The sequence below is a fragment of the Suncus etruscus genome, chromosome 9 (assembly GCF_024139225.1).
Source record: "Suncus etruscus isolate mSunEtr1 chromosome 9, mSunEtr1.pri.cur, whole genome shotgun sequence".
In the NCBI taxonomy this organism is placed as follows: domain Eukaryota; kingdom Metazoa; phylum Chordata; class Mammalia; order Eulipotyphla; family Soricidae; genus Suncus; species Suncus etruscus.
The window spans coordinates 40,561,243-40,587,636 of record NC_064856.1 but is presented as its reverse complement, the minus strand read 5'-3'; the positions used below and the strand labels follow the sequence as shown (position 1 = coordinate 40,587,636).

General features: G+C 35.2%; 1 protein-coding gene across 15 annotated transcripts in view; it reads right to left on the bottom strand.

Annotated features, from left to right (window-relative positions):
- DLG2 (discs large MAGUK scaffold protein 2) overlaps positions 1 to 26,394 on the bottom strand; it is a 2,242,830-nt gene that overhangs the window by 737,237 nt on the left and 1,479,199 nt on the right. For all 15 annotated transcript variants that reach the window (XM_049780036.1, XM_049780021.1, XM_049780023.1 and 12 more), the window contains one exon: positions 21,322 to 21,375. In XM_049780036.1, the coding sequence (XP_049635993.1) occupies positions 21,322 to 21,375 (54 nt within the window). The remainder of the gene's footprint in view (positions 1 to 21,321; positions 21,376 to 26,394) is intronic.

The window sequence follows — 26,394 nt, the reverse complement described above, 5'->3', positions numbered from 1 at the left end:
ATAATCATTAAGTCTAGACTTGTACTTTGACTTATTGAAGTTCAATGTGGAGAATAATTTTTCACATAAATATGTGCTTCCAAAAAGGCACATGATGCACTTGAACATTTGGGAAAGTTCAGGGAAGCTGGGGGGCAATTCTCCCCCAAATTGCCCATGCATGTCTGCTTTTCCACTAATCTCCCTGAACTTGGCTTTGAGATCAGAGTTGCATTGCAGGTCAATGAGCCATTTGAAGCACAGGAGGGGCATCTTGCACATCAAAGGAAAAGGGGTCCACAATAATTTGGAAAGTGGCTCTGTGCTTTTTGAAGTCTGCAAATCTGTGATCAAATTCCTTCTCTAGCTTAAAAATAGCATCAACATATTTCTCACCACTGAATGGTATGCCTGAATCCACAAGTTCCTTGCATGCTTGGAAATGGTAAATATTTGTCTGAGAGAGCCGGGATTTCTGTCACACAAGTTTTGTGGAGAATGCTTTCACGTTAGAAGTCCTAGCAATAGCAATCCAACAAGAGAAGGGAATCAAAGGAATCCAAATTAGGAAAGAGGAACTCAATCTATCTCTATTTGCAGACGATATGATGATATACATTGAAAACCCAAAAGAGTGCAAGTAAAACTCATAGAAACAATTAACCAATACAGTAAAGTGGCTGGATACAAAGTCAATACACAAAAGACAGTAGCGTTTCTATATACAAACAACAAAGTCAAGGAGAGAGAGATTAAAAATACAATTACATTTAAAATAGTATCAAAAAATATCAGGTACCTAGAAATCAACCTTACAAGGGAAGTGAAAGACCTATACCAGGGAAACTTTAAAACACTCCAGAAAGAAATTGAAGAGGATCTTAAGAAATGGAAAAACATCCCATGCTCATGGATAGGTAGAATTAACATAGTCAAAATGACTATCCTACTCAAACTACTGTATAGATTTAATACAATCCCAATCCAAATTCAGACATCATTCTTTAAAGAATTAAACAATCAATCACAAAATTCATATGGAACCACAAAAGACCCAGGATAGTCAAACATATACTGAAAAACAAAAAGCTGGGTGGCATCTCCTTACCTAACTTGAAACTATACTATAAAGCCATAGTGATCAAAACAGCATGGTACGGAAACAGAGACAGGAACTCAGATCAGTGGGTCAGAACAGAATTCCCAGACATAAACTCCCAGATATACAGCCAACTAATATTTGATAAAAGAGGCAAGAATTTGAAATGGAACAAAGAAAGTCTATTCAACAAATGGTGTTGGTACAACTGGAAAACCACATGTATGAAAGTAAAAATTGACCCATACCTTACTCCTTATACAAAAGTCAACTCAAAATGGATCAAAGACCTTGAAATCAGACCCGAATCTATAAAGTTTATCGAGATTAAAATAGGCAGAACACTTGAAGATCTACATATCAAAAAGGTCTTTGAGGATGGAGCACCAATGGCAAGAACTTAAGCATCAAACATAAACAAATGGGTCTACATCAAACTAAAAAGCTTCTGCATGGCAAAAGAAACCATACTTAACACAAAAAGACAGTTAACAGAATGGGAAAAAAGATCTTTTCACTCGACATGTCAGATAAAGGGCTGATATCTAGAACATACAAAGCATTCAGAAAGCTGAGTCCCCCAAACCAAATAAAGCCATAAAAAATGGAGAGATGAAATGAATAGACACTTCTCCGAGGAAGACAGAAGCATGGCCAACAAACACATGAAAACATGCTCACCTTCACTCATCATCAGGGAGATCCAAATCAAGACAACAATGAGGTACCACCTTACACCAGTGAGGATGGCTCACATAAAAAATAATGGGGACAATCTGTGTTGGCGGGGATGCGGTATGAAAGGCACTCTCATCCACTGCTGGTGGGAATGCTCCCTAGTCCTACACCTATGGAGAAAAGTCTGGAGAGTGCTCAAAGAACTCAAAATTGAGCTGCTATTTGACCCAGCAATTCCTCTCCTAGGTATGTACCCCCAAGTTGGAAGGACATTTATTCCAAAGTATGTGTGAACCCCACTATTTATCACAGCACTCAGTATAATAACCAAGTCCTGGAACCAACTTCGATGCCCAAAAACAGATGAATGGATCATTAAGATGTGGTATCTATACACAATGGAATACTACATGGCAGTCAGAAATGATACAATCACAGACTTTGCAGCAATGTGGATGGACCTAGAACATATTATGTTAAACGAAGTAAGTCAGAAGACGAAAGATAAACACAGAATGATAGCACTATTCTGAAGCACCTAGAACATACACCTTATAGACAAATAATACTCAACAACCAAATAACAGGGTTTAACAGGGTAGAAACTCCAAACACTGTAATAGTCAACATATACTCGGGAATAGGGTCCAAAATACAAGAAAAAGGAGCAACACAAACTCTTGACAACACATTATACCACAAAGAAACCAGCAACAGCAGAAACAGCAGCATTGAGAGAACAGGGATTTTATCAGCATTCTAATAATCCCTTATGGATCTTATACAGGATCACAGGTAAAGAACACCATGGGAAATCACTGACTCCAATGGAAACATCTCATAACACTATATTTTAATGCCTTAATCTTACTATATTTAAAATAATCTCTCAGCTTTTCTAACCACAGGCGTTCTTGTATACAAAGGGTGGACAAACTAATATGGCATCTTGGGGCTCAGTCACACGAGATACCATACCCAGCTTGCACTACGAGAATGTCCCGAGAAAACTCTCTAACATACATTTTATCTCTAGGTTATACCTTCTTTTAGGATTTGAAGCACGTGACCAGTCAGACCACCGAAGCAGCAACTATGACGTACAGACTTATACTACAGGCCCTACTCATTGAACACATTCAAGCAAACTAGCATTCCCTTGCTATTTTCTCTCTTCTCACTACTTTATTTTTTATTTTTTCTTTTCTTTACCTTTCTTCTCTTTTCCTTTTTTCTTTCCTCTTCTCCCTTTCTTTCTAATATATTTTCTCTTTTCTTCCTTCCTTCCTATCTCTTCCATATACTTTCCCCTTTCCCCTCTTTGGAAATGCAACTATCCCTTCACCCCTCAATCCCATCCAGACCTCCCACCATATTAAAACTCTTCACCCTCAGTTCTTAATCCATTAGGCATCAAGACAGATCTCCTATCCCAACGAACCAGTACCCAGCACCCAAGCGAAGGGACACCCAGTCAAACCCACACCTCGTCCCCTGCAAGAAAAGGCAACCAACTCCCCTGCAAACTCAGGCTGAGCGGCTTTCCCTACCAACTCCCCCTATCATGGACTGTTACTTGAAACTAGACTTAGCTCTAAAAGTATCCCCAATGCAAGAGCTCTTCCAAGACCTCCCTGCTGCAAATCTTTACCATTCTCAAGAAGGTCAGGGGTTGTGATGGAAAGGTGCCTGGGAACCCACACACCACAAGAAAATCCCAAAAGACAATGGGGAAACCTAAACTTTCAACATAAGTATAAGACCTGTATTACCCCACCTCCTTACCTGCTTATCCCCAAAAGTAAAGTAGTCTCTTGCATCACTTTGTTCCTTTAATTACTTTGTTAATTTATTTTTAAAAATGTTTGTTCTACATATACATAGGTGAGCACATATATTTTTTATTCCTATTTTTATCTTTTTTTGGGTGTGTGACCTATTTCTGTTTTCTTCTCTGTCCACCCCCAAATGCACCGACAATATAATGTAACACCATTTCTCCCTGAAAAGGCACACTAATAAAAGGGGAAATCCTACATATAAAAACGAGCTATTATCTACTAGGGATAAGAACTCATACTTGTTTACAATACAGGGATATCTCCCACCTTGAAAATATGTCATGCGGACCCAACTTAGACCCCAGGTGATTAGACACCATCTGTCTAGCCTTGAATCCTGGATCCCAGACATAGAAAAGACAAAGTTCTTCACAATATCTACGGGAAACAAATCCCAACTGGGACATCCTTAATACTGCTGGGCCACCAACAAGTGCCAGCTCTAATACGATATCCTGACAACGAGGAAAATGGGAACAACTTGACCTAAGAGCAGGTTATCCTACCTCACCAGCTAACGATAAGACAAAATCAGAAGACTTGTCACCCTTTGGTAGGTCCAAAAGCCAAGATCGCGATTTACAGATGACTGGCTACTAGAACCATGACTGGACTGTATATATCTTGGGACCAATAAAAAAAGCCCAAGTCTAGGGTTTGAATTACGATCCACACAACAACCATGATCCCCAGTTCCAAAGGTCTGGCTGAGACAATTGCAACGGAATGGGTCTTCTGGAAACACAATGAAAGACGCTATTCTAGGTGCCATCCTAGGATCAGTGCAAAGACCAAGACCACCAACCACAGAAGATGGATTAAAATGACACTGAGGGAACAAAACTTCTAGAACCACAAAGAAAGACTTCATCATAAATCCCACTTCTGGAACTGTGCAGATACAGAGATCTCTAGATACAGAGGTCGGATTTTATCACCCAGAAAAAAGCAGAAGCCTTCCAAACACCAGGAAAGCACCAAGGGGAGAGTAAATGAACCTGAACGGAGTCTATAGTTAATCCCATGACAATATACTCCAAGGGTGGAGAAACCCCATATCTCTTAGGCCAAGTAAATTCCTTTTCGAATGACTCCAATATTTACTGTGCCATTGCAGGAGGAAAAAAAAAAAGGCAAAAAGCACAAAACATTTTTTATTGTTTTTATATATATTATTTTTAAATACTCATTTTTTATTATTTTATTATTTTTATTCACCTATCTACTTCATGTCGATTTCCTTGTTTTGGTGTGGTTATTGAAGTTGTTGTTCACATTTATATTTATGTTTTTTCCTTCTTTTCTTTTCTTTCTTTATATGCCCTGCTATGTTTTTTTATCTCAAGACCATGGCTATTTTTGTGGTGCTTATCGTTGTTATTGTTGGAGTGCTCACTGGATATTGGACACTTCTTTTTGTACTGTTGGGGTGTTTCACCTTATTTCTCTCCTTCATCTCTCAAACGGATGATGAGAACCTCTAGAATGATTCCGCCCATTTTCGGCGTACTAGACTTTTACCCCAGTATATTATTACTTTTCTCTTCTTCAAACAAAACCACATAACTTGAACTATCTAGTCCTGCCTCCAAGTTAGAGGGGGAAATAAGGGAGGCACCAAGACCAAACAGGTGCAAAACTACTAAGTAGTAAACTAAATACAGAGGGGACCACATTTTCTAGCAGCCCCGGGGGTGAGGGAGGAGGATTTGGGAGGTAGGATGAAAACGGAGGTGTAGGGAGGACAAATCGGTGATGGAAATCTCCCTGATTTTATGTAAATATGTACCTAAATATTATTGTCAACAATATGTAAGCCACTATGTTCAAAATAAAAATTATATTTAAAAATCTGCATTTTAAGATTCTCTAGATGATTTATATGGAAAAGAATACTTGAGGGCAATTGCTCAGTAACAAGTAACAATTGCTTGAATAGAGGGCCTGCTGGTTGTAGCATATATGAAAAAGCTATATATTAATAAGACTTTTATCTAAAAATATGTATAACTTTGCATTAGTGTTAAAGTTTTGTCTCATGAGCATAGGCAAGCCACAATTTAGTTATTTTTTGACAAGTATACAAATTTTTGCATATTACTATATATTCTAAAATGTTTGAAAGTATCACTGAGATGGACATTGCTAATCCAGGCAGAGACTGAGAAAAAAGTCAGTTGACTGGAAGAGAAACTACCTACTCTATCCCATGAATGCCCTTGCATTCTCACCCACACAAGTCAGAGGCCATGCCCAGGGTGTGGCTTCCTGATCCAGCAGTATTGGTCACAAAATAATCTTGCACCAGCATAAAGTTTTCTAGAGACCTTCCTGGCAGTGGGGAAGACTCTGAAGATAAAATAGGAAATATGCACCTTGAAGCTTCAAACAAAACCATGATGAAGCAGTACAAGAACCTCATCATTCATTAAAGGTGAATATTGCAATCCTAAAGACCAAAACAGTAGCAATCCCATCCCATATATAGCCTGACTTAAATAGGCTTCAGAATATAAACACTTAGCTGAAAAAAAAACAACAACAATGAAACATACTGCCAACACAAGAGGCTCTGAGAAAAATGCGAAACAAAAAAATCTGAAAAACTTGTTAGGCTAATTGAAAAATTCATGATACTGACTCACCAACAGAGTAACAGCTGCTGAGGAGTAAGTCAGCTAACTTGAAGATAAAGTGCAGAAAACTTTCAGGCAACAACAGAAGGTGTGGGGGGAAAGCCTCAAGATCTGTTCATTTAGAACAGATGACAAGAGAACTTGGATATCAATTCAAAAGAAACAACATAAGGATCATTGGGATTACAGTGTAACAAAGAATACCCATATGAAGAAGAAACTGTCAAAGACATCATTGCTAGGAAGTTCCCAGAGTTAGAGAATTCAAACAAGCATACCCAAGGAGTAATAGTTTAAAGAGATTCAAATACACAGACTAAGACACATTTTAATCAGAATGATGAAAACTATATATATTATATATATTATGGAAAACAGAAATATTAATAAAAAGGAAATTACAAAAGAGCATCCCTAAGATTTTCAGCAGATTCACTAAAAAAATCATCTTGTCCTTAAGACAGTGGTGGGAATTAGTAAACAAATTCAATAAAATTAATGCTTCAAAAAGAGTACTTTATCCAGCCAGACTCATTTTGATTTGAAAAAACAATAAACAACAATAATCATAGATAACCAAAAGCACAGGACCTTGATGGATTCAAAATCATATTACAAGAAAACTAAAGGGGCTATTTTAAGACATTATGGATCCCACAAACACACCAAATTTCTATGGAAAGATGATACAAAGCTCCATGGTAACAATATCTCTCAATGTCAATGGACTTAACATACCAATTAGGAGAGAGACAGTGTCAGGATGGATTATAAAATTAAACCCAATACTCTTCTGCCAGCAAAAAATACATTTGAATGGTAAGAGCAAACACAGTAAAAGACTGGAAGACAATTCTTCAAGCAAACAACCCCTCAAAAAGGCCGAATGAATGACCATACTAGTATCAAACAGCATGGACTTCAGGCTAAGAAAGGTCTTAGGAGAGAAAATGTCATTTATTAATTATCAGGGGACATGTTCATTACAAAGTCCTCACACATATATGTCCCTAAAACACTTAAAATAACTATAGAACTTGATAGAGAAACCATTGATAACAACATGGTAGAAATAGGGGACTGCAACACTGCTCTATCACATCTCAATAAATCAACTAAAATGTAGCACAATAACCCAAAAAATAAAAATATAACCAAGAACTGATTCTTTGAAGAAATAAGCAAGATCAATAAACCACTAGCAAGACTGACAAGAGAGAGGACCCAAATAAACTGAATTAGAAAGAAAAAAAGAGACTTCAAAACAGAAACCAGGGACTTATCAATTTAAGAACATTTGAAGTAATAAACAAAATTAATCCAGAAACAAAAGCACAGAATGGGATTGAATCACTAAATAATTTTTTTAACTTTTAAGGAAGACCTACTGCAAATTTTTTAGTTTCTTTTCCAGAAAAATGTAGAAACATAGATACTCAAAAACACTTTCTATAAAAAAAAGTATAATTATATACCAAAATCAGTGACACTACAAAAATAGAGAATTGTATAATGAAATTCTTCATGCAAAAATCTTCAAAAATATTAGCAAATAAAATTCAGCAATGCAATACTAAAAAGATCGTGTATCATGTCCAAGTAAGACTCATCCCAGGAATGCAAGGAAGGTTTGACATACATAAGCCAATCAAGAAGATGAATGATATCAATAAACATAAAGGTCATATTATTATATAAATAGATGTATAGAAAATATTTGACAAAATCTAACAATTGTTTATGATAAAATCTCTCAACAAAGTGATTACCTGAATATACAATATACATGAAGCCATTAGCACAAGTCCATGGCAAACATACTCAATGCAAAAAAATTAAAAGCCTTTCTTTTAAGATAAGGCACAAGACAAGTTTGTCCACTCTCACCACTTTTGTTCAATAAAGTATTCGAAGAACGAGCAGTAGCAATAGGCAAGTAAAAATAATTAAGAGCACCTGCATAGAAAATGAAAAGTCAAGCTTTCTCTATTTAAGGATTGCATGATAATGTATTTAGAATATCCTAAAGACTCCACAAAATATTTCTGGGAACAATATATTTTTGTGGTAAAATGACAAAGAACAAAATTAAGACACAAAAGTCCAAGACATTTCTCTATATAAATAATGGAAGGGTAGAAAGATATATTTAAAAAAATCCCACTCACAACTTCACCTCAGAAAATCAAGTGCCTCAGAATCAATTTAATAAAATAGATGAAAGACATATAAAGAAACAACTACAAAATGCTACATTAAGATATAAAAAGAGGACACAAAAATAAAAACTAATTTCCTGTTCATGGATTGTGAAGACTGACATCATGAAAATGGCAGTACATCTTAAAGCATTGTACAGAATCAATGTTTCTTTAAGGATATGATTCTATAAGAATCAAAGATTCTATAAGGATTTTTTCATTCCTGTTTCTTTTTTATTTAAACAACTTTATTACATACATGATTGTGTTTGGGTTTCAGTCATGTAAAGAACACCACCCATCACCAGTGCAACATTCCTATCACCAATGTCCCAAATCTCCCTCCTCCCCACCCAACCCCCGCCTGTACTCTAGACAGGCTTTCTATATCCCTCCTACATTCTCATTATTAGGATAGTTCAAAACGTAGGTATTTCTCTAACTACTCTCATCTCTGTTTGTGGTGAGCTTTCTGAGGTGAGGTAACATCTAGCTCTTTTCTCTTTTGTGTCTGAAAGTTATTACTGCAAGAATATCTTTTATTTATCTTAAAACCCATTGATGAGTGAGACCATTCTGTGTCTTTCTCTCTCTCTCTCTCTGACTTATTTCACTCAGCATAATAGATTCCATGTACATCCATATATAGGAAAATTTCATGACTTCATCTCTCCTGACAGCTGCATAATATTCCATTGTGTATATGTACCACGGTTTCTTTAGCCATTCATCTGTTGATGGGTATTTTGGCAGTTTCCAGAGTCTTGCTATGGTAAATAGTGCTGCAATGAATATAGGTGTAAGGAAGGTATTTTTGTATTGTATGTTTGTGTTCCTAGGGTATATTCCTAGGAGTGGTATAGCTGGGTCGTATGGGAGCACGATTTCCAGTTTTTGGAGGAATCTCCATATTGCTTTCCATAAAGGTTGAACTAGACGGCATTCCCACCAGCAGTGGACAAGAGTTCTTTTCTCTTCACATCCCCGCCAACACTGCTTGTTCTCATTCTTTGTGATGTGTGCCAATCTCTGGGGTATGAGGTGGTACCTCATAGTTGTTTTGATTTGCATCTCCCTGATGATTAGTGATGTGGAGCATTTTTTCATGTGTCTTTTGGCCATTTGTATTTCTTCTTTGTCAAAGTGTCTGTCCATTTTTTCTCCCCATTTTTTGAGGAGATTAGATGTTTTTTCCATGTAAAGTTCTGTCAGTGCCTTGTATATTTTGGAGATTAGCCCCTTATCTGATAGGTATTGGGTGAATAGTTTTTCCCACTGGGTGGGGGGTTCTTGTATCCTGGGCGCTATTTCTTTTGAGGTGCAGAAGCTTCTCAGTTTAATATATTCCCATCTGTTAATCTCTACTTTCACTTGCTTGGAGAGTGCAGTTTCCTCCTTGAAGATGCCTTTAGTCTCAATGTCCTGGAGTGTTTTACCTACATGTTGTTTTATATATCTTATGGTTTCGGGTCTGATATTGAGGTCTTTCATCCATTTGGATTTAACCTTCGTACATGATGTTAGCTGGAGTCTAAATTCAATTTTTGCAAGTGGCTAGCCAGTTGTGCCAACACCACTCATTGAAGAGGCTTTCTTTGCTCCATTTTAGGATTTCTTGCTCCTTTATCAAAAATTAGGTGATTGTATGTCTGGGGAACATTCTCTGAGTATTCAAGCCTATTCCACTGGTCTGAGGGCCTGTCCTTATTGCTTTGTAATACAGTTTAAAGTTGGGGAAAGTAATTCCTCCCATATTCTTTTTCTCAATGATTGCTTTAGCTATTCTAGGGTGTTTATTGTTCCAAACGAATTTCAAAAGTGCCTGATCCACTTCTTTGAAGAATGTCATGGGTACCTTTAGAGGGGTCACATTAAATCTGTACAATGCTGTGGGGAGTATTGCCATTTTAATTATGTTAATCCTGCCAATCCATGAGCAGGGTATGTGCTTCCATTTCTGTGTGTCCTCTCTTATTTCTTGGAGCAGAGTTTTATAGTTTTCTTTGTATAGGTCCTTCACATTTTTAGTCGTTGATTCCAAGATATTTGAGTTTGTGTGGCACTATTGTGAATGGGGTTGTTTTCTTTTTTTTTTTTTTTTGGTTTTTGGGCCACACCCGGTGACGCTCAGGGGTTACTCCTGGCTATGCGCTCAGAAGTCGCTCCTGGCTTGGGGGACCATATGGGACGCCGGGGGATCGAACCGCGGTCCGTCTCCTAGGCTAGCGCAGGTAAGGCAGGCACCTTACCTCGAGCTCCACCGCCCGGCCCCTGGGGTTGTTTTCTTAATGTCCATATTTTCCTTATTTCTATTGGTGTATAAAAAGGCCATTGATTTTTGTGTGTTAATTTTGTAGCCTGCCACCTTGTTATATGAGTCTATTGTTTCTAGAAGTTTTTTCGTAGAGACAAGTGTTTTCTAAATAGAGTAGCATGTCATTTGCAAACAGGGAGAGCTTGAGAGTTTTCTGATTTCTATCTTCATATTCTCTTGGTTCTTATTAGTGTTCTATTCTATACTTTCTTTCAGTTCTTTGAACATCTTCCATATTGCGACTCTAAACTCCTTATCTGAGAGACGGACTAGTTGGTTGGTCATGTTCAAGTCATCAGAGTTGCCATCGTCATTCTCTATGTCTGGCGCTGGCCTGTGTTGTTTCCCCATTGTCACACTTGTATTGTGGGTTTTTCTACGTGTTGTGGTTGTATTCATTGGCTAAATGATGTGCACAGCCACGAAGCAGAGTGGCCTTGCTCCTCTGGCTCCTCCCTTTCTGGGCTTGTAAACTCACCTCCAGGGAAGGCTCCAGGGAAGGTAAGCCTCCACAGATGAGCCCCACACAGGATGAAATCAGGACAAAAATGGAGCACAGTACAGAAGACAGGCAGATAGGGGTGCTGGCATCTGAGTTCCAGCAGAGTTCAGCCTCTATAAGGATTTTTATGACGTTTTTCAAAGAAATAGATCAAATACTTTTGAAATTAACAATATAGAACAATATACCTTCAGGAATAGTTAAAAAAAATCCTAGGGAAAAATTATATGGCAGGCATAATTTCCCCCATATCAAATTCAACTATATAGTGGTAGTAATTAAAACAGCATGGTTTTCCAATAAAAACTATATGTCTGATAAATGGAGTAGAATTAATATCCTGAGAGAGATTTCCCAGGCAATGTTATGCTGATTTTCTAAGAAAGAGTAAAAAATTACTCTTCAAAAATCGGTGACTAGAAAACTGGTCATTTACATACCATAAAATAAACTCAGAACACTTTCTAAAACTGCACAAAACTCAAATCAAAATGATTTAAAGACCTTGATATCGGACCTGACACTATAGGCACATAGTGGAAAATGCAGGAAGAAATCTCCATGATATTGTAAAAAAGGCATCTTCAAGAATGATATACCATTGACCAAGCAAGTAAAGGCAAAGATAAAACAAATTAAGACTGCACTAAATTAAGAAGCCTCTGTACCTGAAAGAAAACAATGACCAGGATTTGGAACTACCCACAGAAATGGAGAAATTATTCACTTAAGGACCACTTAACAAAGGACTAATAGCTAAGATATATAAGAAACTGATAATGGTTTATGGTAAATAAATATTCATATCCATGAAATAAATGGACAAGAGATAACAGAAACTTCCTCAAAAAAGAAATACAGATGGTCAAAAATACATTGAGAAATACTCCATATCATTATTTATCAAGGAAATGCAAATCATAAAAACATTGAAATGTCTCACACCACATAAACTAGCACATACCAATACCAACAAGAACAATCAGTGCTGTCATGGTTGAGGGAAAAAGGGACTCTCATTCACTGTGAGTGGAAATGTTGCCTTGCCTATCCTTTTTGGAAAGCAACATATAAATTTCTTAAAAAACTAAATTTAGATTCCATTCAACAAATCAATATTTTTCCTGGAAGTATACCTTAGGATTCCAAAAACACAATACAGAAAAGGTTATTTACATTCTTATGTTCATTGTAGTCCTATTCACAAACAGCAGAATCTGGAACCAACCCAAATAAATGCCTGAGTACAATTGAATAGATAAAGAAACTGTGGTATATCTATACTATGGGATACTGTGTAGCTATTGGGAATAATTAAGTCATTCAATATGCTTATATATGGATAAAGTGGAAAGTATCATGCTGTGTGAAATAAGTCAGAGGAAGGTACACAGGATGATTACACTGTTCTGCAGTATATAAAATAAGCCAAAAACTTAGTATGAGATGCTGGGAATCAAACCAGGGTCCATTCTATATTGGCCTCATGCAAATCAAATTCATGAAGCCAATGCATGAAACAGCTATGCTATCTCTCTGGTCTCATCTCATATGGTCCCCTAGACTGCAAGAAGCGATTTCTGAGCACAGAGCCAGCAGTAATCCCTGAGCACCCAGGTGTGACCCCCCCAAAAAAAAACCCCAAAACCTTAGTATGAGAATAATAATTCAAAATAATAAAAAAAAGAATGCAGTTATGACAGGAAAGGGACCATTATGAAAATAATAACTGAAATTTATCTCTGGTCAAGAATTGGGAAGTGAAAGAAAGTAAATATATATAAACATAAATCAATATATGCATGTCATATTTAGCAATAGTTCATACTGTGCTGGTTAAAATAATAAAAAGGGAAAGGAGAAAGAAATAGAGAGAAAAAAATAAGATAGAGATAAGTATATTGTCTGCAGTACATACAGGCTTGTTGGGAGCCTAGGGAAATTGGTGCTAGGAAATGAACAGTGGTGAAGGACTTTATGTTAGATCATTGTGTTGCATAACTGAATTTCAACTATCAATAATCTTTAACTTTGCATTTCATAGTAATGAAACAAAATAAAATTTGAAAATCACTAATACAGTATAAATTATCCTGCTCACAGGTTGAATTAAAAAGGAAGCAACAAGGGCTAGAATGACAACAAGGTCTAGCACAGTGGGTAGCACATTTGCCTTGCACACAGCCAAACCAGGTTTAATACCAAGCTTCCCATATGGTTCCTAGAGCCTGCCAGGAGTGATTTCTGAGTGCAGAGCCAAGAGAACCACTGTGTTGTGAGAGATAACCCATAAGCAACAACAACAAAAAAGAGAAGCGAGGGTAAACTTTTTTAAAGATTGTAGGTACTAAAGTCAGCAAATTCTTCCAAAATACTTTTATTATTAATTTTGGCCTAGCCAGGGTGGTTGCAATGAACAAATACATTGCTGCTACTTCTTATATATGATTTTGGAAAACTCTACAATTAAAAGTGTATGCTCTCTAAAAGGAGAGAGAGAGAGAGAGAGAGAGAGAGAGAGAGAGAGAGAGAGAGAGAGAGAGAGATGTCTGCTACAGAGAAGAGGTGTATGATGAATGCAGAGAAAGGAACTAGGGACATGTGCATTGGTAAGGTATTGTTGGTTAAGGGTATTGGACATTGAATGACTAGCTCTCAATCATGAACAATTTTACAACCATTCCTCTTAAGGTGATTCAACTAAAAATTTTTTTTAGTTTTTTTGGGGTGCTCAGGGATTACTTCTGGTTTTGTGCTCAGAAATAGCTCCTGTAATGCTCAAGGGACCATATGAGATGGCAGGGCATGAACCGAGGTGTGTCCTGGATCAGCCACCTGAAAAGCAAATACCCTATCACTATGCTATAACTCTGGTCCCACTAAAAATTACTTTTACAAAGTGTATGCTCTCCTAGTCAGAAGGCTTGGATATTGTATATAGTGAGACAAAGAAATGAATGCTGTTTGAGTCTACAGAACTAAGGGCTCCTGACATGTGTCCATTTCTATTATCCTCCTAGCTTATAAATAGGTAGTGATTTACTCCATTATTTTGAGGTTCAGGTTTAGCAAATACATTAATAAATACATCTCCAAATAAATTGTTCAATTTCTAGAATCTCCACCACCTCCAATTGTGATTATCTCTAATAGTCATTGCCAATAGTCAATTGTTCTTCATAACCATGCAACAGCTTAATTATTATTATTTTTCTTTTTTTTCTTTTTTATTATTTTTGGTTTTTCAGCCACACCCAGTGATGCCCAAGGGTGACTCCTGGCTATGCACTCAGAATATGCTCCTGGCTTAGGAGACCATATGGGATGCTGGAGGATCAAACTGCGTCCTTCCTAGGTTAGCTCTGGCAAAGCAGACATCTTACCACTTAGCCACTGCTCTGGCCCCTTAACTATTATTTTTAATTTTATTTTTTTAATATCTTTTCTTAAGCACCTTGATTATAGACATGATTGTAGTTGGGTTTCAGTCATATAAAGAACACCCCCCTTCATCAGTGCAACATTTCATTCACCTATGCACCATATCTCCTTCCTCCCCCTCACCTGTATTCAGACAGACTTTCCAATAGTTAGACTCTGGAAACAAGATGCCCTTCAACAGATGAATGGCTAAAGAAACTGTGGTACATATACACAGTGGAATAGTATGCAGCCATCAGGAGAGATAAAGTCATGAAATTTTCCTATACATGGATGTACATGGAATCTATTATGTTCAGATATAAGTCAGAGGGAGAGAGATAACACAGGATAGTCTCACTCATCTATGGGTTTTAGGAAAAAAAAAGACATTATTGTAATAATACCAGAGATAATAGAGATGAGGGCTGGAAAGACCAGCTCTCCATTGAAGCTCACCAGAGTGGTGAGTGCAGTTAGAGAAATAACTACACTGACAACGAACAATGTGAATGATGAGTGAAGTCGAACAGCTTAACTATTAATATCTTATTTTGCTTCTTTAACTTGTTTGCTGATTATAGCTCCTGCATCTCATTAACCATTGTATACATTATCTGACTAGGATGTGGTTTTTACCTTTGTAAAATCAATTCTTTGTATTCTCAGGACCTGAGTTCTTTGGGAAGCTATTTACCTGGTCTTCAGTGACTATAAAAATACATAAATTTGGCCTCTCGAAGTGTGGCACTCATTTGTTTCTCTTGAAACTCCCTTAAAACACACAAATAAAGTACTTGTTCATATTACCTTTGTAATAATGAAAATGAGTCCTCTGAGAGATCTTGCTCTCAACTGTCTGCTGAAATTCTGATGATTGTGTACAGGACTAAAATAAACTTAAGAGTGCAGATAACCTTTTCTAAGTTGTGCTTTTGGAACTTGAGGGTATATTCCAAGGAGAAGTAAAGCTTTATTGAATGGTATGAAGTCTAGAGCAGAAGGGACTCTATTTTATTGAACTAATGTTAAGTTTCAACTTATGGCTAACAAGGCTAAGTCTCCATTTAAGGTTAACAAGGATAAGTTTTCATTTTAAGGCTAAGTTTCTATCCCCAAAACAATGATGCAGACACCAAGACCCTATAAACTAAATATACTGCCTAGACTTCTAGCCACCATAAACAAAACCCATTCAACATAAAGCTCAAGACATTTTTCTTAGAATGCAATATAACCTGGCTTGTGAACCCTGAGCAAAGTCACATCTTTGGGTACTGGCCCTGACTGGTCATTTTGTTGCTTGTTAATTTTTGGTTTTTTTTTTTTTTTTTTTTTTTAGGAATTTATATGCTTTTTTTTCCAAAAGCAATCAGAAATGCTACATAATTCTTGTATAACAATACTTTTTGTTTGTTTGTTTGTTTGCTTTTGTTGTTGCACCCAGCAGCACTCGGGTTACTCCTGATTCTGAGCTCAGAAACTACTCCTGGCAGGCTCAGGGTGCCAACTGGGATGCTGAGGATCAAAACCTAGTTGGCTGTGTGTAAAGCAAACACTCTTACAACTGTGCTATTATTCTGATTCCCAAAACAATTCTGATTAGCAAATCCACTCTGGCTTCTCAAACAAACTCCATTGTCAATCCAATTTCTTCTCAACTATGTCCCTAAACTAATTTATCTTTATTTTATATCATCCTCCTTTTTCACCAAAGTGTGCTCTCATTATAGCCTTTTTCTTGTTCACTTTTTGGGGGAAAGTGATATTCCCAGAAATCTCAGCATCCCTGGGACCACTCCCAGAAATATTCAGAGATAGGCTGGGTGCTTTAATGCTATACCAGACAGCCAGACATACCCATACTATACAGTGTTGAAGACTACAAGGCTATGATAGACAGTTCTAGGGGTGGGAAAGGCAGAGTGGTGGCATGTGTTGCTGATCTTTGTACTTCAGTCTCACTTAAGCATTTCCCAACTTCCTTTGAGCCATTTTAATATATTGAGAATACTCTTTTGTCTAATATAGCAATGGGTAAAAACTAAGCTTAAAGTTCACCTAATCAAATAAAATGTTATTCTTGTTTTCTTTTGAGTTGTATTTCCTGATACTTAGCCCCTATCGTACTATAAGCATATTAAGTAATTAAGAATATAATTTATTAGTTGATTAAAGTCCCCTTTACCCTCTAATTGCTCATTGTCATTGACATATTTATATTTTAAAGGAATATACTTTTATTTTTATTTACAAAAGAACAAATGCATAGCCATAAGTTGTAAAATTTTGGTGTGGTAATTTATTTGTAATCTAGTAAATATTCACCCTTTTCTTCACTTAATGTGCAATATGATTTGCTTCGGCTACTGAGATATTCAAAGATGTGATGAGAGCAGAGTTATGAACTGCACTTGTGTTCTGGCCTCAGTCCCTTGTAATATGAATATTGTGGTGAAAAAATGTTATTGGAAGTACATTTCAGCCTCCTAAACCTCAGAAAAAGCATGTGAGACAGCAATACCCTAGCCAACCTGTCATCTACAAACTGAGTCAGTTGATCCAACTAAACAACAAATAGTTAGGAAGAATAAGTGCTTGTTATTGTAGTTCATTGACTTTGTATTACTTGGTTGTTCACCAAAATAGTTGGTTGTAAAGTAAAATTTCTGTATGGTAAGGGTAAATAAAGACCACATGTAGCATTTTGTGGTGTACTAGACTATCTGCTTTTGTAAAATGAGAGTCCTGGAGTAATTGAGCCCTGAATTACTTAGCAAGATGTAAAACTCATTATTGTTGCCACAGTGTATTTTTAGCAAACAGGTCAACCTACACCTACTATGAAATGAATGTTGGAGTAGTTATAAGAACATTCTAGAATTTTCCAATTAAGTTTATTTTTAAAAACAGAGAAAATGGAATTTGTTTAAATGAAGAAGGGAAGAAGTGTGTCAGAAGAGTAGCCTGTCAATTGTCAGCTGAAGACAAAAAGAGTAAAATCTCACCTTTTCACTATAATATCCTAACTGATGTCATTCAGGCTTTTCTCACTTTGAACTCTCTATGAATAAAGTAGTTGTAAGAATTAGCATAATTTAATACTCAAAAAATAAAGGGAGAAGTTACAAATGTGAGTTAAAAATAAAAATAAAAGTGTTAACAGTAGAATTTTTTTATACTATTTGTTTATTCGTGGTTGATTTCTCTGAATAAGGAAATCCTGTTTTCTCTGAGTGTCTAATCTGTGTCACTTGTAAAGTTCTGCTAGATTCTAAAATATTATGACATGGCAGAAAAATGTGTTTGAAACATTCTCACATCAAAATTGTAGTGACAGTTTGTTAATGTAAAAATTTAAGAATTTAAATATCCTATAAATTATAAACCCAAATAAAACTAGTTATCTTTTAATTCCTTATGTGCCTATATTAAACATATAAATATTTCTGACTCCATAGGTTTACTCTAGAAATACTCGATACTGTTTATACATTTTTCAAAGAACCAACTGAAAGACAATATTTATATAAAATTCAAATTTTAATTGGAAATGTTAATGAATTTAGTTTAAATAAAACTATGAGTGGAACTTTAATGTATAAGTTAAATTTTGTTATTTCAATATAAGAAGGAATCTTTCTTATGCAACATATCTGAAATGCTCTAGGAACTCTAATATGACGTATTTTTTAATAAATAGCATTGCAATTATAAAAATTATAAAAAGAAAAAACTAGAACATAAGAAAGAATAAAGAAAACAAAGCACAGAACGCTAGGGATTGATAAAATAAACTGAAAGGGAAATAGTTGTTCGTTCAATGTTAACCAGGTTAATCAGGAACAAGGAGGGAGCAATGCTAAGAAGTAAGTCACATATATTAATAGTTGTATACTAGATCAACTATTTTTCATAGTTAATGTACTCATATTTCCACTCTCTGGGAGATGTTGATTTTAACTTTTTTTTTTCTTTTTGGTTTTATGGCCATACACTGGTGATGCTCAGGGGTTACTGGCTATGCACACAGAAATTTCTACTGGCTTGGGGGACCAATGGGATGTCAGGGATCAAACCCAAGTCCGTCCTGGGTCATCTGCATGGAAGGCAAATGCCCTACCACTGCATTATTAACCCGATTTTAACATTTTCTGAAAATTTGGCTTGTGTTACGAATGTGTGTTAAGTAATATGATAAATTACTAACAACCAGAAGTAACAAATTATTTTACATACATCATATTATTGATATTCACAACCACCTCTAAAGTAAATATAATCCTTTTTATAGATTAACTTAGTCAAAAATAGAAGATGAATAAATCTAGATCATACCATATTGAGAATCAGAATATTTTTACCACACCAAAATGGTCAGTAAATCCAATATTTGATTGTTAAGAAAGCTCAGAAGGTTGCATGAAGTATAAAAATTGAAGATAAAAACAAACATGCCATTTAAAAAATAAAACTTAGGTATAAAATTAATATTTAATATTATGGAACTAGTTTGATTAATTTGTTATATATGATCTATTTTGATAGCTAATTAGTTAAATTCCAATTGAGTATACCTATATGAAAACTATAGAGTCTACTAGCAAAATTATTTGACCAGGAGAGTGCCAATAAGAGATAGTGAAATAATGTAGCTCTACTATAAGAAAGTACATTTATTTATAAAGCCAAGACCATGACTCCAAGTCAGCACCAAATATTGCTTGTATGCTTTGTCAATGAATTTAATAAAGATCTACTAATGTCAGAATTTCTTGAATAATGATACCTTGATAAAATTTTGTGACCTCTTTATTTAGTGAGAGGGGTGTTGAGTTACACCCTGAGGTCTCAGAGTTTACTCTTGGTTCTGAACTCAAGAATGACTCTGGATGATGCTGGTGGACCATGTGTGGTACTGGGGTGGCTTATGCAGTGTTGGGGAAAAAATAGCCTTGCTTTTGAGAAGTCAAGCACTGTTTTCCATATACTATCTTCTGGCCCTGAGAAAATTACTTAATATTCTTAAGGCTAAATTTCTTCATCTGTAACAGGGTATTCTTAATAATATGTAACTCTCGGATTATTATGAAGATATAATGAATGGTTACTATTTGCTAAGGACTTAAAAGGTTGTCAGGCATATATCAATATAAATGTTTGATAGAGGAGGGGTGATAGAAGTACATTGTATTTTTTTCATGCACTTCTTTAGTTTAATACAGTATTTTCTATAGTTAGGACAATTTGAACCTACCAGTAAGCTTACCCCTGTTCACAGTATGACCCCAAATAATTTTTAAGAAAGATTTTTACAAGTTTTAGTTGAGGTAAATCAGCATTAAGTTAAGCTTGATGCTATTCTTGTTCTGACCTGGTGTCCTAATTTTAGTCACTTGTTCCTGTAATCAAGTCCCAAACTTATATTCCTGTTCTATTACTTTGTTCCCCAGTGTCTCAGTCCCAGATTGCAAAATTTACACAGGATCTCTAGTTCCTTGGACCTAAATGTTTCCCAAGGGCAAGTTTTTAATATACAAAGAAAAATGTTTGACTTTAGAAAACTAGTTAACTGTCTTTAAAAACTGCAAATATTTACATAGACATCAAAATAACTGACTTTTTTTTCTGGTAACATTTGACTCTTTTGTCCCTGATTCCTGGTATCAACCCAATAAATCAGAATATTATTTGACATAGGCTCTATATTCTCACAGTATTCACACTTCATGGCCCAAATGTTTATGTGATTTTATCGGTCCGTTCAGGCTGGGGTCTAAAATTGAGAATAGCAAATATTGATCAAGCATTTACTTGATTACATTTACATTAGATACTCCTCTAAAGGCTTCATCATAGCTTTTTTATATTACATAGCAAACAGTTGTATGCACTGTCCATTACCCTGCTTTAATTATCCCTGCTCCATATGCCTTGTCTGTATAAACATGCATCTGTTTCATCTTTTCATATTGTTATTACTTCATCATCATATAGGAACACTCATAAAAGCCTTAGCAGAGATTCATAATTCAAACACTTACACTGTGGCAACTTGCCTCTTGGTCTCCAGCCTTCCATACCCAGTCAGATTTTGACCATTATAATGACTACTTTGTAGATACAAATCATAGATTCCAGCGATTCTATTATCTCATTCAACCATAGTTTTATAAACCCAAACATTTTGTTGTCACTGGAAAGATTTTTTTATCCTCACAAAAATAACTAGCTCCAGTTTTGATAAGAAGCCCAGCAAAGGTCATCAAATACTTATAGGTCACTTACTTTTATTTTATACTTAGTCATAAAAATTGATTTAAGTGATATAATAAGAAACCCAAGAAACTTTGTCTAACTCTTCAGTAATTTAATTTTTTTTCAGTTATCCACCTTTGAAAAGATAGAGTTGACTTTAAAAAAATGGCTCAAGATAGGCCCCTGTACTTCATAAAACAATGAGCAAGAAAGAGGTAACACTGTACATAAATGAAATTTAGCAAATATCTAAGAAAAACTAACAAAGATAAACATAATCACATCTTATTAAGATCATCTGGCTTGGGTGGACCTGAATATGAATTAATTGCAAATTCATTTCATAAAGTGCTATCAAAGGTTTTATAAAAACTTTAATAAAATATTACTTACATAAGGAATTGTGTCCAATGTATCTGTGTTGACAATTATAGGAGCAGGACTAGCCTAGAAAGAAAACATAAAAAATTTAAATAAGAATATAATGAGTAGTCTATACAAGACATAGTGTTTTTTTTTAACAGAGAACTCAATAGTACTTTCTGAGGACCATATAGAATCTGTCATATTTTTTATTTATTGTTTTGCATTTTTTTGGGCTACACCTTGTGACACTCAAGGGTTACTCCTGGCTATGTGCTCAGAAATCACTCCTGGCTCAGGGGACTATATGGGACGCCGGGGGATCGAACCAAGGTCTGTCCTAGATAGGCTGAGTACAAGGCAAACACCCTACCACTGTGCTATCGCTCCAGCCCCAAGATTTCTGTCATATTTTGAGGGAATGTATAAAATTTTGAGAGTTCGTTACAATCTTTTCTTTATATATTTGTGAGCTATATTTAGTCACATAATTAAATAAAACAAATATAGAAATTATATTTATTTTCTTTTAATAAGGAAAGTTCTCTCCCAAGAAAACTATGACTAAATAAATACCTATAACAATTCTTGTGAAGCTACATTTCCATAACTTGTACTAAGTTACAATGATGACATATATCTTTAATTATTATGAATTCTCAGAACATGTTGTTATATTAATTATATATAATTATTAATTATATTATATATATTTGTATCTCTGATGACATATCCTAATAATATAACTATAAGTTAGTAAAAGATAGCTGTAAAATATTCTGAGTATGCTAAATTATCTTTTAAAAATTACCCTCTTTAAATTCTAGTAGGAATCCATGTAAGACATATAAAGAAGTGCTACAAGTCAGGTCATTAAAAAATAAGAGATTGTAATCACATTTTTTATTAATCAATCTGAGTTTATGAATATTGAATATACCTTTCTTTACTACTCCTTTACTACTCTAGTTTCTATAATTTCCAAAGCAACATTTTATTCATATTCTCTCTCTTTTATCTTTTTGGTTTTTGATTTTTGGGTTACACCTGGCATCATTCAGGAGTTAATCCTAGCTCTATGCTCAGTAGTCACTCCTGGCAGGCTCGGGGAACCATATAGGAAGCTAAGATTCGAACCGGGGTTCTTCCTGTGTTGTCCGAGTGCTAGGCAAAAGTCTTACCGCTGTGCTATTGCTCAGACCCCTTTTCTTTCTTTCTTTCTTTCTTTCTTTCTTTCTTTCTTTCTTTCTTTCTTTCTTTCTTTCTTTCTTTCTTTCTTTCTTTCTTTCTTTCTTTCTTTCTTTCTTTCTTTTCTTTCTTTCTTTCTTTCTTCTATCTTTCTTTCTTCCTTTCTTTCTTTCTTTTCTTTCTCTTTCTTTCTTTCTTTCTTTCTTTCTTTCTTCTTCTTTTCTTTCTTTCTTTCTTTCTTTCTTTCTTTCTTTCTTTTCTTTCTTTTCTTTCTTTCTTCTTTCTTTCTTTTCTTCTCTTTTCTTTCTTTCTTTCTTCTTTCATTCTTCTTTCTTTCTTTCTTTCTTTTCTCTTTCTTTCTTTCTTTCTTTCTTTTTCTTTCTTTCTTTTTCTTTCTTTCTATCTCTCTCTCTTTCTTTCTTTCTTTCTTTCTTTCTCTTTCTTTCTTTCTTTCATTCTTTCTTTCTTTTCTTTCTTTCTTTCTTTCTTTCTTTCTTCTTTCTTCTTCTTCTTCTCTCTCTTTCTTTCTTTCTTTCTTTCTTTCTTTTCTTTCTTTCTTTTTCTTTTCTTTCTTTCTTTCTTTCTTGCTTTCTTTCTTTCTTTCTTTCTTTTCTTTCTTTCTTTCTTTCTTCTCTTTCTTTCTTTCTTTCTTTCTTTCTTCTTTCTTTCTTTCTTTCTTTCTTTCTTTCTTTCCTTCCTTCCTTCCTTCCTTCCTTCCTTCCTCTTCCTTCTTCCTTCCTTCTTTCTTTCTTTCTTTCTTTTCTTTCTTTCTTTCTTTCTTTCTTTCTTTCTTTCTTTCTTTCTTTCTTTCTTTCATTCTCAAAGGAGATTTAATCATCTTTTGAAATTGTAAGTTTCATTATTTTGTTTATGTGTTTGTCTTTTGTTTTTGGTCCACACCCGGTGACACTCAGGTGTTACTCTTGGCTATGCGCTCAAAAATATCTCCTTGCTTGGGGGACCACATGGGACGCTTGGGGATCGAAATTGGGGATCGGTCAGTCCTAGGTCAGTCACATGCAAGACAAATGCCCCACGGCTGTGCCACAGCTCTGGCTGGGCAGATTTCATTTTGATAAAAAATATTCTCATGATGAAGACAATTTATGTGCCTATAAAATCCAAATACGATTATAAAATAATAACCCAATAACTTTTTGTTTGTTTTAGGGTCACATTTCTATTCCTGACTCTTCTCCGAAGTGGCTCCCAAAAGTGTTCTGGGGTCCATGCTGTATCAAGAAAGAACAAGGACCACCTTAAGAATCAGTTTGTTTTGTTAGAGAAATAACTACACTGACAACTATCCTGACAATGGTAGTGAATAAGAAATAGAAAGCCTGTCTTGAAGGCAAGGTGTGTGGAACCAGGGAGGTAGAGGGTTGTACTGGTGGGGCGTGGTGTTCTTCCTTTTTCTTTCTTTCTTTCTTTCTTTCTTTCTTTCTTTCTTTCTTTCTTCTTTCTTTCTTTCTTTCTTTCTTTCTTTCTTTCTTTCTTTCTTTCTTTCTTTCTTTCTTTCTTTCTTTCTTTCTTTCTTTCTTTCTTTCTTTTTCTTTCTTTGTTCTTTCTTTCTTTCTTTCTTTCTTTCTTTCTTTCTTTCTTTCTTTCTTTCTTTCTTTCTTTCTTTCTTTCTTTCTTTCTTTCTTTCTTTCTTTCTTTCTTTCTTTCTTCTCTTTCTTTCTTTCTTTCTTTCTCTCTCTCTCTCTTTCTTTCTCTTTCTTTCTTTCTTTCTTTCTCTCTCTTTCTTTCTTTCTTTCTTTCTTTCTTTCTTTCTTTCTTTCTTTCTTTCTTTCTTTCTTTCTTTCTTTCTTTCTTTCTTTCTTTCTTTCTTTCTTTCCTTCCTTCCTTCCTCCCTCCCTCCTTCTTTCTTTCTTTCTTTCTCGTTCTTTCTTTCTTTCTTTCTTTCTTTCTTTCTTTCTTTCTTTCTTTCTTTCTTTCTTTCTTTCCTTTCTTTCTTCCTTCCTTCCTTCTTCCTTCCTTCCTTTCTTTCTTTCTTTCTTTCTTTCTTTCTTTCTTTCTTTCTTTCTTTCTTTCTTTCTTTCTTTCTTTCTTTCTTTCTTTCTTTCTTTCTTTCTTTCTTTCTTTCTTTCCTTCCTTCCTTCCTCCCTCCCTCCCTCCCTCCCTCCCTCCTTCTTTCTCTTTCTTTCTTTCTTTCTTTCTTTCTTTCTTTCTTTCTTTCTTTCTTTCTTTCTTTCTTTCTTTCTTTCTTTCTTTCTTTCTTTCTTTCTTTCATTCTTCTTTTTATTTGGATTTTTGGGCTATATCCAGTGTCGTTTAGGGTTTAATACTGGCTATGCACTTAGAAATCTCTACTGGCTTGGACCATATGGGATGCCAGCAAATCGAACCGTGGTCCATCATGGGTCAGCCCCTTGCAAAGCAAACATCCTACTGCTGTGCCATCGCTCTGGCTCATCATATATATAATATATTATATAATTAAAACCTAACTACATGCTTGTAATCATGGTGAATAAATAAAGATATATATAAAGAATAGGTATATATAGATATATAAAAATATCAGATTTTCTTGAAGTAGATTATAGTCATGCATTCATTCCTTATTGCCAGGATACACTTTGAGAAATGTGTTCATACTTCATACATTCATATATATATATATATATATAGTGGTTGGTGTATCCAGAGATATAAGTAATGTAATGGATCTAAATATATTCCTCCAAAAACTGGAAATCGAGCTCCCATATGACCCAGCTATACCACTCCTAGGAATATACCCTAGGAACATAAAAATACAATACAAAAATCCCTTCCTTACACCTATATTCATTGCAACACTATTTACCATAGCAAGATCTGGAAACAGCCAAGATACCCGTCAACAGATGAATGGCTAAAGTAACTGTGGTACATATATACACAATGGAATATTATGCAGCTGTCAGGAGAGATGAAGTCATGAAATTTTTCTATACATGGATGTACATGAAATCTATTATGCTGAGTGAAATAAGTCAGAGAGAGAGAGAGAAAGATGAAGAATGGTCTCACTCATCTATGGGTTTTAAGAAAAATGAAAGACATTCTTACAATAATAACTTTCAGACACAAAAGAGAAAAGAGCTGGAAGTTACAGCTCACCTCATGAAGCTCACCAGAAACAGGGATGAGTTTAATTAGAGAAATAACTACGTCTTGAACTATCCTAATAATGAGAATGTACGAGGGAAATAGAAAGTCTGTCTAGAGTACAGGCGGGGGTTGGGTGGGGAGGAGGGAGATTTGGGACATTGGTGATGGGAATGTTGCACTGGTGATGGGTGGTGTTCTTTACATGACTGAAACTCTAACACAATCATGTATGTAATAAAGTTGTTTAAATAAAAAAATAAAAAATAAATGTATTCAAGATCTAATTCATAAATAGATACATAGATTCCCATATTAAATACATATTACTGGGGCCAGAGAGATTGTACATTTGTCTTGCTTGCAACTGACCTGGGTTCAATCCCCAGAAATCCATATGCATCTTTAGGAGTGATTCCTGAGTGCAAAATCAGAAGTAACCACTGAGAACTGCCAAGTATGACTCCAAAAAAACAAAATATGCCCCCCCAAAACCTACAAAACATATTTATTGCTAGTGTTATTGGTGAGATGGAGATGTTATCTCTAATCAATTTTATAGACAAGAGATTCAGGCTTAGGCAAAATTATAGCAAATACTTAACATTAGTTTTATTTTTTCCTTCAAGATCAGTCTTTCACTCATGAAGCTGTTCTGTTAACCAGAATCTAGGTGAATCTATTACAAGAGTTATGAAGTAATTGAAGGGTTCTAATAGAGCACCAAATACATGTCTTAGGCAAAGCAAAGACTCATAAAGGCAGGATTTACTTCTTGCATATTAGATGTTTGAAAGAATTCTAGGAGTATCTGTTTTT